General features: G+C 44.4%; 1 protein-coding gene across 1 annotated transcript in view; it reads right to left on the reverse strand.

Annotated features, from left to right (window-relative positions):
• The window catches only part of LOC141097553 (acyl-coenzyme A amino acid N-acyltransferase 2-like), a 149,772-nt gene that overhangs the window by 13,110 nt on the left and 123,627 nt on the right, over window positions 1-13,035 (reverse strand). The window contains 1 exon segment of the mRNA XM_073584775.1: window positions 417-894. Coding sequence (XP_073440876.1) covers window positions 417-876 — 460 coding nt within the window. The 5' untranslated portion in view covers window positions 877-894.

Raw genomic sequence — 13,035 nt, forward strand, 5'->3', positions numbered from 1 at the left:
GCCATCAATTTATGTTCAACAGGGGGACAGCATCTGTCTCCCCAAGCAATCTCGAGAACTGGTGTATGACTGCCTCCCATTTTTTTCCTGGCCAACTGGAGCCAGCTGTATTAACTTAAAAGGAATCTATCAGGTCTTTTGCATGTAGTATTCTAATAGTATCCAGAAATAGGGCATGGGAAGCCCTTTCAAGATATTTTTGATCCTGTATGTGGTCCAATTGTGTTGCTGTAATCCCCCGGCAAATTTATTGTCTTGTTCTGGTAATTCAGCGATCCATCCCTCTTAAATAAGTCCTATATAGTGCTTGTTATATTTTACACTGGTTACTTGCACATCATGTAGTAAGCATGCATCTCCTTTCTATGAATTATTTATATAATGACTGGTATGGGTATTTGCACATTATTACCTACCAGGTGGCAGAAAAAGTGCTCCTCGTATCCGTCCTTCTCTTATTAATATTCTCTGGACTCCGGGAGCGGCGTACCATCTTTCAATGACCTTGGTTGCAGCAGGAAAATCTTCAGGAATCTTGAACTCCAATGAGGAATATAGCTCGATATGAACCAAGAAAGGACTTCCCACAACATCACGTTTATTCAATTTTTTCATTGGGATTTTTGGTTTAAGAGCCCAGAATAAGCCCATAGGACAGACTCCATGAAAGTCTCCACCAGTGGCGGGAGTTTTCTCCAAATCCACCTTCCCTTCCATGTCTGTCTTGTAGAAAGCCCTGGAGTGAAATATTCGCCCTCTCTCATCCTTCAGCCATGCTCCTAGAGTGATTACTTGGTCGGGAGGAAGGCCCCAAGCTTGGATCTTCACTGGTTCATCCACCAATGAGATCTCAGGAGAGACTGTTAAGCCAACCATATCTGAAGATCAAGGAGTCTTAAATGGGAGACAAGTATCAAGAAGACACAATTAAAATTACAGGCTTTAAGACAAGAATTTATTCTCATCGAGTTTTCACATGCAACACTTCATACTGTCAACTAGAATCCTACTTTGTACTGATGAGGAGCAAGAACATACTAGTGGCGTTCTCCCCTAATGGAAGTACAGATGGCCATTCAATCTTTTCACTGTCACCCAATTTATTATGTTTATTAGGGTGTCTAAAGCAATGGGAAACTTAGGGGGAGGTTTCTTTCTGCGCAATTTAGGAGAAAACAAAAAAAAAGGGTTGTTGATGTGGAATAAAAAAACTTCTGTAAAAATAAAGTTGTCATGGGAAGCCTGCACCATCTACATGAGTCCTCTAAGATTTATGCCTGCACCACAGGGTGGCAGCAACGTTAGATGTCCTGGAAACTGCACAACCTGCCATACTATACATACATAACAGGAGCCTTAACAAGATAGCAACCCTATTATCAACCCACAACATGTCACATTACATGGCAATGATGCCATGTGCTTCTACAGCAGCCAGAAAAAGCATCTTTTCAAGGGACTCTATGACTGTATCAAAGCTGGCTGTTGGATTAGAGTTGGCCTCCAATGTGGGTGCTCTGATCTGCAGATATTGGCATATGTCAGGGGTTCCAGTTAGAGATGAGTGAATATTTAAATGTTCAGTTTGGATTACGATCGCCGAATTTGCAATATTCGCTGATTAATTCGTGTAATATTCACCGAACATAACCGAACGCCATTCAGCTCAATAGGAGGCAAAAATAAACACATGCACAACATTTCATAACATCCCCAAATGCTGCCAAACCATCAAACTAGAGGCAGACACCAGGAAAGTGTCCTCAATTTTCCCACAGTATAATTGTAGCATGGCACTGCAGCAATCAGCCAGGCATGAGGTACCGGGGTCTGGGACAGGATTTACAGCTTTCAATTGAATGTCACAGTAAGATGAGGTGGGTGAGGGATCATTTTAGGCCACACTCAGGTGGCACAAATATCATATAAATTTCTTAAACTACTATTGTCAGAAAAATCTAAGGATAGTAACACGGAGTCAAGGAAGTGGAGGCCTGACGGTCTTGGAGGCCTACTGCTACAGGCAACACGCATGAAGGAGACCCAACCAGGAGTCTACACATTTACAAAAATTAGTGGCAGACGCCAACAAAGTGGCATCAATTGCAATAAAGTAGAATTAGTATAGCGGGGACCGACATCTCTTCCACTACAGCCAACCCAGCAGATGGAGACTAACGGGCAAGGTGGTGGAATCACTGTTCCATATCCCTCTGAAAGCCTGGAAGGGGCGTAACTAGGTGGCCTACCAAATCCCTAAATGGACAAGTGGCAGCAGGCGAAAACTGCAACCCAAGGAGGTACAAAGAGGTGGCACCTGGTGCTACTCAATGGCTGACCTACAGAAGATGATCGCTGACACCCTACAGCGGGTAAGCTGCTATGGCCCAAAGGAGGGATGAAAAATGCAGGCAGGCACTGTAGGTTCTCTGGGACCACAGGTGCAGATGGGGCCAGCTGAGGAACAGAAAAGCACTGGCAGGTGCGGGCTGGATCGGGATTCAGACAGATGAGCACTGGCAGGTACAATCTAGACTGGCTGATGGACAGAAGAGCACATACAGGTACGAGCAGATGGGCACAGACAGGTAAGGACAGGAACAGGGTAGACAAGCAGACAGGCGGACCTGGGGAACCTGACAACTAGCAAGCATGCAAGGCAAACTAACAACATAGCTCAGGCACCTCCATCTTGGAGGAGTAGCCTTAAATAGAAGGTGTCGCCCAGCTGTAGGTAGGGAATACCTTAGGTTGATGAGGGCGGTCCCTTTAAGAAGGAGGGAGCATGTGCGTGTGCCCTCTAAGCATAGATCCCAGTCCTACAACTGAACCTTTGTGGACACCGACACATAGGGGGCGAGATGAAGAGGTGGTGTGTGAGTGGGAGACACTGAATGTTCTGTCTGTTAGGTACGAGGAGATCCAACAAAGGGCCAATTCTGTAATGTCAACAGATCAGAAAGTCTGTAGTAAGAGGGAATGGTCCACTATGTCAAAGACAGATGCTAGGTCCAGGAGAAGGAGGAGGACAAGCTCGCCTCGCTTTCATTTGGCGGTTAGTAGGTCATTGGTGACTTTAGTCAGGGCAGTTTCAGTGGAATTGTGTGGTCTGAAGTTAGAATGTAAGCGGTCAAAGAGGAAGCAAGAGGAGAGGTGGGAGGACAGTTTATGTAGTTCCAGTAGTTTGGAGGCATAGGGGAGAAATTATATGGGGTGATACGTAGACACAGAGGATGGGTCAAGGGTGGGCTTTTTGAGGATGAGTGTGATCGAGGTATGTTTCAATCAGGATGGAAGACACCAGTTTTTAGTTATAGGTGATGAAGACTATCGTAAATGGTTGGAATGCGGTTGGACATTATTGTGTCAAGCTCACAGGTGGTAAGGCAAAGTATTCAGCTGAGATAAGAGGAGAGGGAGGGGGAACTGGTGGATGCAGGAAAGAATTGAAAGTATGAAATAGCTGTTTAGAGTTGTGAGACAGGTATGATATGAGGGATGAGAAATCAGTTTGTTTTGATGCAGTCAGAATTTTCACAGCTTTTTTACAACTTCTGTTACTGGATGGGCATCTCTGCTCCCTTTCTTTGGCAGCCATACAATGGTAATCTTTGTAGACGAGGGCCAGAAAGAGCATGTGCTCCAGTAGATTGCAAGTGCTGCATCAAGTTGCCTCTGCTCCTCTTCCTTCCACAGTACAGTCCTCAGTGGTGGCACCCCAATTACTCTTTTTTGCCCCACAACACAACTCTCCAAGTGCCCAAATGACTGTCCGCAGATCTATTCACACATTGTATGCCATGGGCATAGGAAGTGTATTCTGAAGATTTACAGAGTCAAGAGGAGGAAATCATCTCCACCAATTGCCACATTTTTTCTCACTTTTATCCAATGGCCGGACAAAGTTTGATCCGAGCATAAACCAAACCCTCGTCAAGAGACGTTAACCCCGTTGGGTGAAGGTGATCCTTTTGTGATGACACTCAGATATTTGAGGTGCCTGCGGACTGTACTGTGCTGTCAAGGCAGGAAGAGGAGGAGGGTGACTCAGTGCGAGCAGTGGGAGTGTAAGAGGGTCAGGGCCTAGCCCTGTAACTGTTGATATTACTGTTTGCTTGAACATGTTTTCCATATTTGAATGTCTTGGATTTACGTTTTTGTACTGTATATATGTGTTTATTGCCATATTATTATAAGTAATTAAGGGACAGTGTAGATAGTAAGAAAGGACACAAGATGGGGGCACTGAGCACACTTAAGTATAGAGCACAATTGTAGTTCACTTCAGGGTTAAATGTAGGAGTGGTAGCCAGGAACTAGTGAGAGAGTTTTCCTGATTAGAGTTAGTAGGGGGTGGACCCCTGTGTTGCTCGGATGTCTCTGTTCCTGAGCTGTATAGCTGCCACACAAAGTGTGAGGTGAATTCCAGGACATCCAGAGTAATTATTATTATTATGCATATATATATAGCACCATTTATTCCATGGCGCTTTACATGTGAAAAGGGAAAATATAGACAGGTACAATAAACATGTGTAAGACAAGGGACACACAAGTACATAAGGAGAGGGGACCCTGCCCGTGAGGGCTCACAGTCTACAGGGATGGGTGAGGATACAGTAGGAGAGGGTAGAGCAGGTTGTGTGGTGGTTCAGTAGACCGAGTATCATTGCAGGCTGTAGGCTTGTCGGAAAAGGTGGGTCTTCAGGTTCTTGTTGAAGGTTTTCGTTGATGGTGAGAGTCTAATGTGTTGCGGCAGAGAGTTCCAGAGTATGGGGGAAGCACGGGAGAAGTCTTGTATGCAGTTGTGGGAAGAAGAGATAAGGGGGAGTAGAGGAGATCTTGAGATGATCGAAGGTTGCGTGTGGGTAGCTACCTAGAGACCATGTCACAGATGTATGGAGGAGACAGGTTGTGGATGGCTTTGTATGTCATAGTTAGAGTTTTGAATTAGAGCCTCTGGGCAATAGGAAGTCAGTGAAGGGCCTGGCATAGGGGGGAGGCTGGGGAATAGCAGGGAGACAGGTGGATTAGTCGGGCAGCAGAGTGTAGGATGGACTGGAGCAGAGCCAGAGTGCTAGAGGGGAGGCCAGAGAGTAGGAGGTTGCAGTAGTCGAGGCGGGAGATAAGAGCATGCACTAGTATTTTTGTGGTTTCGTGGTTGAGGAATGAGCGGATCCGGGAAATATTTTTGAGTTTGAGGCGGCAGGAGGAGGCGAGCGCTTGGATATGTGGTTTGAAAGAGACCGCAGAGTCGAGGATCACCCCAAGGCACCGAGCATGCGGGACTGGAGAAAGAGAGCAGCCAATGACATTGATGGATAGGTCTGGTGGAGGGGTAGAGTGAGATGGGGGAAAGATGATGAATTCTGTTTTGTACATGTTCAGTTTGATAAAGCGAGCAGAGAAGGCTGAGATAGCAGACAGATGTGGGAAAATTGTGCAGAGCAGAGAAGTATATGGTATCTGCAGAAAAGAAGCCAGTGGATGAGTCACTGGGGAGATGTCAGCCGGAGTCTGGGCGCTGATGAAATAGAGAAGCCAGTGGATGAGTCACTGCAGAAGCGTCAGCCAGAATCTGGGAGCTGATGAAGTAGTCGAGTGGGCCACCAGCGAGTGCACGGACAGGATAACCAACAGGATTATTTTACCCCTTTAACTTAATACTTTGTTGCGCCACCTTTTGCTGCGATTACAGCTGCAAGTCGCTTGGGGTATGTCTCCATCAGTTTTGTACATCGAGAGACTGAAATTCTTGTCCATTCTTCCTTGGCAAACAGCTCGAGCTCAATGAAGTTTGATGGAGATCGTTTGTGAACAGCAGTTTTCTGCTCTTTCCACAGATTCTCGATTGGATTCAGGTTTGAACTTTGACTTGGCCATTCTAACACCTGGATACATTTATTTGTGAACCATTCCATTGTAGATTTTTCTTTATGTTTGGGATCATTGTCTTGTTGGAAGCAGGGCTGTGGAGTCGGAGTTGTGGAGTCGGAGTTGTGGAGTCAGAGTCGGAGCTCATTTTGGTGGAGTCGGAATAAAATGGACCGACTCCGACAATATATAATAAATTGAGTACAGTAGTTCCATGCAGAATGTGCTGAACCTTTTTTCATAGGAATTTGGGAAAGTTATGAAATGTCCTATAAATGGCTGTTCTATTCCTGATCTAAGGCTACATTCACACACAGCGTTTTTGCTGCTTTTTTTGAGGATACGCTTTTCAGCTGCAAAAGCAGATCAGCTTTTTAAAAAACGCATCACCTGAAAGGTTTGAGTTCATAGATAATGTTTTCAATAGCAAAAGCAGATTAGAAATCTGTTCTATCCATTTACCCATATCTGTCTATCCATATCTTATCTGTACCAAAAAGAATGAAAGCCGGGTAGCACACAGACTACCACTCCTTTTTTTTTTTAGCACCAGTCAGGTACACCTCAGCTTCCCAAAATGACGCCCAGGACAGGCATTGCTCGGCTTCAGTAACACATCAACATCAATTGATAGTTTGAATAAATAGCCTGCATTCACCACATCTTAAGGTGCAGGCTTTATTTTCAAGTGTAGGGGTGTGCAGTATAAGGTTCTGCAGCAGCTGAGGTGTGCAGTATGAGATTCTGCGGATCAGTATGAGCTTCTGCCCCCCCTAGTTTTGATCCTGACTAAAACCGTTTCTTATAGATATGGCGAACCCTGAGGTAACCCTAAATGAAGGTCAATAGAAACAGGTGGCTGAATTGAAGGAATTGTTTAATCACCTCTTTTCCGTGACTAAAAAATTACAAGCTGAGGATTTAACTCCTGGCATTTTCATAAGGGAGTGGAAGAACTTGCTATTTTGCCGGTCCCAAAGAGGAGATTTAATCGCAGATGGCATTTCTGCTTCAATGAAACGGAGAGACACAGCTATTGGAAAATAACATTTTTCTGGTAGCTGTTTATGTGGACCCAAGTCATCATATATTGCTTGATGATCAACAGTTTACTAAAGGAAAAGAAGCGCTGACTGAGGTAGCAGTTAGGATGAATGGCCTACAGGAGGACTGCCAGGCGCAAGAGGACTTGGGTCCTGACAGTGCTACTGCTGCCATATCTTCATCCTCATCAGATGAGGAGTTTGACTTTGACAAGTATTTGGATGATATGGAGCAGGCAAAGCGTTGCTGCAAGGAAAAAGATTTCACTCCGTCTCCTATAGCAAGCAGATTGGCCATATTTCAGCAAAATGTTTCAGTTGCTCTCAAAGAAAAATTCAACCGTTCATCAAAACTGACTGTGCATGAGGCAATTCTCTTATACCCAGAAATTGTTAGAGATGTTGCCCATGTGGTTACGGCTTTGCCTCCAACCCAAGTTACTGTAGAGAGGTTGTTCTCTGGCCTTAAAATTATTAGGTCAGGTTTTAGGTCATCTATGAAGGAGGATCTGATGGAGGCAATTCTATTTCTTAGAACAAATTCATAGACTGCACAAATGTTATTTAGTATGTTTTTGTTGAAAACTTTTTTGCCACTTACATAGTTTATTACATAGTGTTATATATACACACACTATATATATATATATATATATATATGTAATCCATATTACATAGTGTATTACATATTTACAATTTATTACAGTTTTTTGTGTTCTAAAGTTGTATTCCAATAAATATATATTATGTGCTATCTAAATGTCTTGATTATTGTATCATAAAAATGATTAAATGTCTGATGTTCCCATTGTACTACAATAAATTTTTCACTTAATTATAAGCAATATATGTTGGAGTTGGAGTCGTGGAGTCGGTGGAAGGGAAATTGAGGAGTCTGAGTCGTAGGTTTGGCTTACCGACTCCACAGCCCTGGTTGGAAGACAAATCTCTGACTCAGGCTCAGGTCTTTTGCAGACTCCAACAGGTTTTCTTCAAGAATGGTCCTGTATTTGGCTCCATCCATCTTCCCATCAATTTTAAACATCTTCCCTGTTCCTGCTGAAGAAAAGCAGGCCCAAACCATGATGCTGCCACCACCATGTTTGACAGTGAGGATGGGGTGTTCAGGGTGATGAGCTGTGTTGCCTTTACGCCAAACAAATCGTTTTGGCATTGTAGCCAAAAAGTTCAATTTTGGTTTCATCTGACCAGAGCACCTTCTTCCACATGTTTGGTGTGTCTCCCAGGTGGCTTGTTGCAAATTTTAAAAGACACATTAATATGGATATCGTTGAGAAATGGCTTTCTTCTTGCCACCCTTCCATAAAGGCCAGATTTGTGCAGTGTACGACTGATTGTTGTCCTATGGACAGACTGTCCCACCTCAGCTGTAGATCGCTGCAGTTCATCCAGAGTGATCATGGGACTCTTGGCTGCATCTCTGACCAGTCTTCTCCTTGTTTGAGATGAAAGTTTAGAGGGACAGCCGGGTCTTGGTTGATTTGCAGTGGTATGATACTCCTTCCATTTCAATATGATCGCTTGTACAGTGCTCCTTGGGATGTTAAAGTTTTGGAAATCATTTTGTATCCAAATCCGACTTTAAACTTCTCCACAACAGTATCACGGACCTGCTTGTTGTGTTCCTTGGTCTTCATGATGCTCTCTGTGCTTCAAACAGAACCCTGAGACTATCACAGAGCAGGTGCATTTATACAGAGACTTGATTACACACAGGTGGATTATATTTATCATCATTAGTCATTTAGGACAACATTGGATCATTCAGAGATCCACAAATGAACTTCTGGAGTAAGTATGCTGCACTGAAAGTAAAGGGGCCGAATAATATTGCACGCCCCACTTTTCAGTTTTTGAATTTCCACAAAAATTTAAAATAGCCAATAAATTTCGCTCAACTTCACAATTGTGTTCCACTTGTTGATTCTTCACCAAAAATTTACATTTGGCATCTTTATGTTTGAAGCATGATATGTGGGAAAAGGTTGAAAAGTTCCAGGGAGCCGAATACTTTCACAAGGCACTGTAACTATATTCAGGGGTGGACATGGATAACAAAGGGCCACTGTGCAAAAAGTGTGCTACCAACGGGAAAGCAAGTAAAAAAAAAAAAAAAAATTTATATATATATATTATACACACACACACACACACAGTGTGTATATATATATATATATATATATATATATATATATATATATAGTGTGAGAAATTTGCATAGTCTGGGGTTTAAATAACTGGGCTCCAGAGGCATTCTGGGTTCAGCTACACTGGAGACAGGATTCTCCAGTGGTTTTGTGTTTTTGCTACCCTCATACATATGGACTGTGTTGCAGTGTTTTGTTTTTTGTTGTTTTCCGTTTTAGCTGGAAAGGCTGCTTTCATTTTCGCTTCTTGATGGGTTCAAGCTGCATAACAATAAACCAATTAAAGATTTAAAGAGACAGTGTTACTATTTTTCTACCTCCGTATTCCACCACGTGAGTTGAACTACCACAATATACTGTATACAGTATACAAAAACAAACTGCACATATAGAAGTATACTGTAAAAAGCCCACTCACACACATGGCTCAGATTGCCCATATGCCACTTAAACATGTATATGCATAACATGTCTGCTAAACCCAAAATATAGCATATGAGATCTCTAGCTTTTTCATATGCACTTCTTCTCATTTCTAATAGGCTGGGTACAGACATCTGTATTCGATATCGGTCCAATCGCAACCACAAATTGCAGATGTGTCCGGCTCCATATGCTGCTTCATGCGGTTTTCCACATGGATGTGTGCAGGAACTGCATTTATATTGCATGCATTATTATGGTCAATAAGACTGACCATCATAGAACACATGCACAGAAACATTGGCTATAATGGGTTCATGTGAGCTAATTGAAGCCACTGGCACCTGAGCTCTATTCCTGCCCAGTGCAGCCTCTTTCTGCTTGACTGACAGTCTCTATGCTGTGTGACTTCATGCAGAGAAGCTGTCGGTCAAGCAGGAGGAGGCAGTGCTGGGTGGGAAATAGAGCCGGAGTGACAGAGGCTTCACATCTACAAATAGCTCTTCAACCTAATTTGCATTTCAATTCAAATATTGATTTTTCTGAAATGGAGGAACGGACTGCCCAGGTAAAGGTACTGCTGATAAGTCATTGGCTTTACCCAGAAAGAAACAAGCTAGGAAAATGAAACTTTACATTTATTCCACATACTCTCCACTGATGTCAACACACTTCTTACATTGGGATTCCAAGTTCTGTAAGCCTTGCAAAAAGAAGCCCCTCGTATACTTGTCCTTGAAAGAGCTACATCCACATATGCATAGTTTGGGGTCTAATATCTTGTAGACAGATTCCCTTTAAGATTGGCATAGAAAGAAAGGATCTGAGGATACCAAGTTGATCTTTTCAGTTGTGCCTCAAACCAGGCATCCGTAACATCCATGGCATCGGAAGTGGTGTGAAATTTGGCACCCGTGAGGTGTTTCTTCAGGTTTGGAAAAAGATGATAGTCTGAAAGAGCTAGATCTGGTGAATAAGGTGGGTGGTAAACCAGCTGGAAGCCAAGCTCTGCCAGCTTTGCTTTGGTCGCTTGTGCAGTGTGAGCGGAGGCGTTGTCTTGCAAGAACAAGATTCCTTTGGACAGCTTGCCGCACCTTTTGGCCTTCAGAGCTGCCTTCAGTTGGTCCCAAAGTTCAATGTATTACCTAGCATTGATGGTGAAACCCTTTTGAAGGTAGTCCACTAGCAGCACGCCCTCCTTATCCCAGAACACAGACACAATCACCTTAGAGACTGATTTTTTGCACCCTGAACTTTGGAGGAGGAGAACCACTGTGCCTCCACACTATCATACAGCCAGGTACACAGCTCTTGGAAAAATTCAGATGTGACTGCAGCATCTCTATCTGGGGTTTTTTTGGAGATCCATATGGCTGTACAAAAGTCTTCCAGAAGATTTTGTCTCTCGTTTTCTCGGTAAGTTCTTTGACTGGAAACTGCCACAGCAAATCTTCTTTAGTGGTCAATGATCATCTGGGTATAGGAGACTCCATTCCTGACAGGCTACAGATTCACGTGATCCAATGCAAGCAACTCTAACATCTTGTGAGTGACTATTGGATGCAAAGATGCTTTTTGGTCAGAACTTTTTCCACATTTCAACTTACAATTGGCAGATTTACTTCACCATTTTTCTATATTACCTCTCATCCTGATCCAATTGCACCTTACTGAAATGTTGGCCTCAGTCTTTTTGCTACCAAAATGTCCGGATCAGGCATGATAGTGTAATTAGGTTGCAGGATGCAGTGACAAACAGGAGGCAGAGCAAGGGTCAACAAATTTAATTAACAATAAAGGTACTCCTTGCAGGAAGATAAACAGTTAAACTGGGAAAGAATAAAGGGGAATATCAAAAATAGCAACAGTTCACTCAGTAAACTTATCGTGTCTATGATTCCTCAGCCGCAAATGTTCTGATGAGGGTAGCAGTCCTTGTAGGTGGTGGCAAAATGTCCTCAAGGGGGGTCCAAGGTTAGTGAGATGTCTTTTGGCGGAAGTGGTCGGTCTCCAGTACCTTCCGCTAAGCCCCTAGTCCATAAGCTGGTGCAGCCAACGCAACAATAGCTACAATCCTGCAATCCAGGAGTTAAACGAGGGCTGTGGTATGCTTTCCAGCAGTAAGGTCCACAGGGTATTGTCCTGTAACTGGCCCTAGGCTCTCTGCACGTGCACTGACTTTACTGTCTTTGAGCGCGCGGTGCCTCCTACACTAGCTGTCTTGCTGGTGGCATCGGGAGCTGTCTGCTGCAGTCCATCACAGCACCGGCGCTTCGGGTGCCAAGTGCGCTTCCCACCTTGCTGCTCACATGCTGACGGCAGGAACCTCACAGCTGCTTCACGCGCTATTTTCTGAACTTCCAGATGGGTTCCATGTCAAAACATGCCCCCACTGCCAGGGTCATGGCGCCTGTCCGGTCCCCTATTCCTTGCCCCGGGAAACATGGGACACAGCCTCGACAATTCCGGACACGGCCCAGTACAGGTACCCGCAGCCCGGTCTTCCTCCTTACACTCCCCTTCTCCTTTAGCTTGCCATTGCACGGGCGAGAGCTCTTGCAGTAGACGTTGACACTCTTCCATTTCTTGAACAATCCATTGCCAAATAAACTGATCCTGTTCATAACGAGTGGCAGGTATCCCAGCGGTCGTCCGATCAGTGCGGAAAAATTCAAGTTAAGTGGTAGAGTCGGGTTGTATGGTAGAAGATGGGAACACGTCCGGTTCCAATGGAGCAGCCATCTCTGGAGTTTCGGGCCAACATACTTCCACTGGACTGGTGGCCGGTGAACTCTCCAAGTCTGAGGATGATGCAAGTGGTTCTTTCTTATCATATTTGGAAGTCGTGGTAATAGGCACCTCAGTGGGGCTTGGCTCTTTTCTCTCCTCTTCAGGGTCCCATGACAGGCAAGGACACAACATGTTGCAGTTGAACTTCATACACTGGACCAGCATTGTCAACTCGGCATTTCACCCGATACAGAGTTTTCTCCCATCGATATTCCAACTTGACTTGTAGCCACTTGTCTCAGACCAGCACTCGATCTCCTACCTTAAAAGCTGACCCTCGAAGGGGTGGTGCTTTGCGGTGCTCAAGCTCTCGGAACTTAGTCTGCAGACTCTTCACCAGATGGTACAATCGGTATCTATGTTTTTGGACCCAAGAAGACACCCCCGTCCGTGGGTAGTCTTCTACTGGGTCCAGCTCCGTGATTTCTCGTCCGCTCCGCCCAAATAGTAGAGTATACGGGGTGTATCCAGTTGTACGGTGCACCCGGTTGTTGTACACCCTGACCAATTCAGCCACATACTCAGGCCAACAGGCTTTCCGATCGTCCTCCAAGGTTCTCACCATGTGGATCAGCATCAAGTTGAAGCGTTCACATGCTCCATTCCCTTGTGGATGATAGGGCGTCACTCTTGACTTCTCAATTCGATACAGATGATGTAACTCCTCCATCACCCGACCTTGGAAGCAAGTGCCTTGATCAGAATGAATTCACTTTGGGCATCCGTACACCCGGATG

Source organism: Dendrobates tinctorius, unplaced genomic scaffold, assembly GCF_039654945.1.
Source record: "Dendrobates tinctorius isolate UK_male_01 unplaced genomic scaffold, ASM3965494v1 ptg000085l, whole genome shotgun sequence".
Taxonomy (NCBI): Eukaryota; Metazoa; Chordata; class Amphibia; order Anura; family Dendrobatidae; genus Dendrobates; species Dendrobates tinctorius.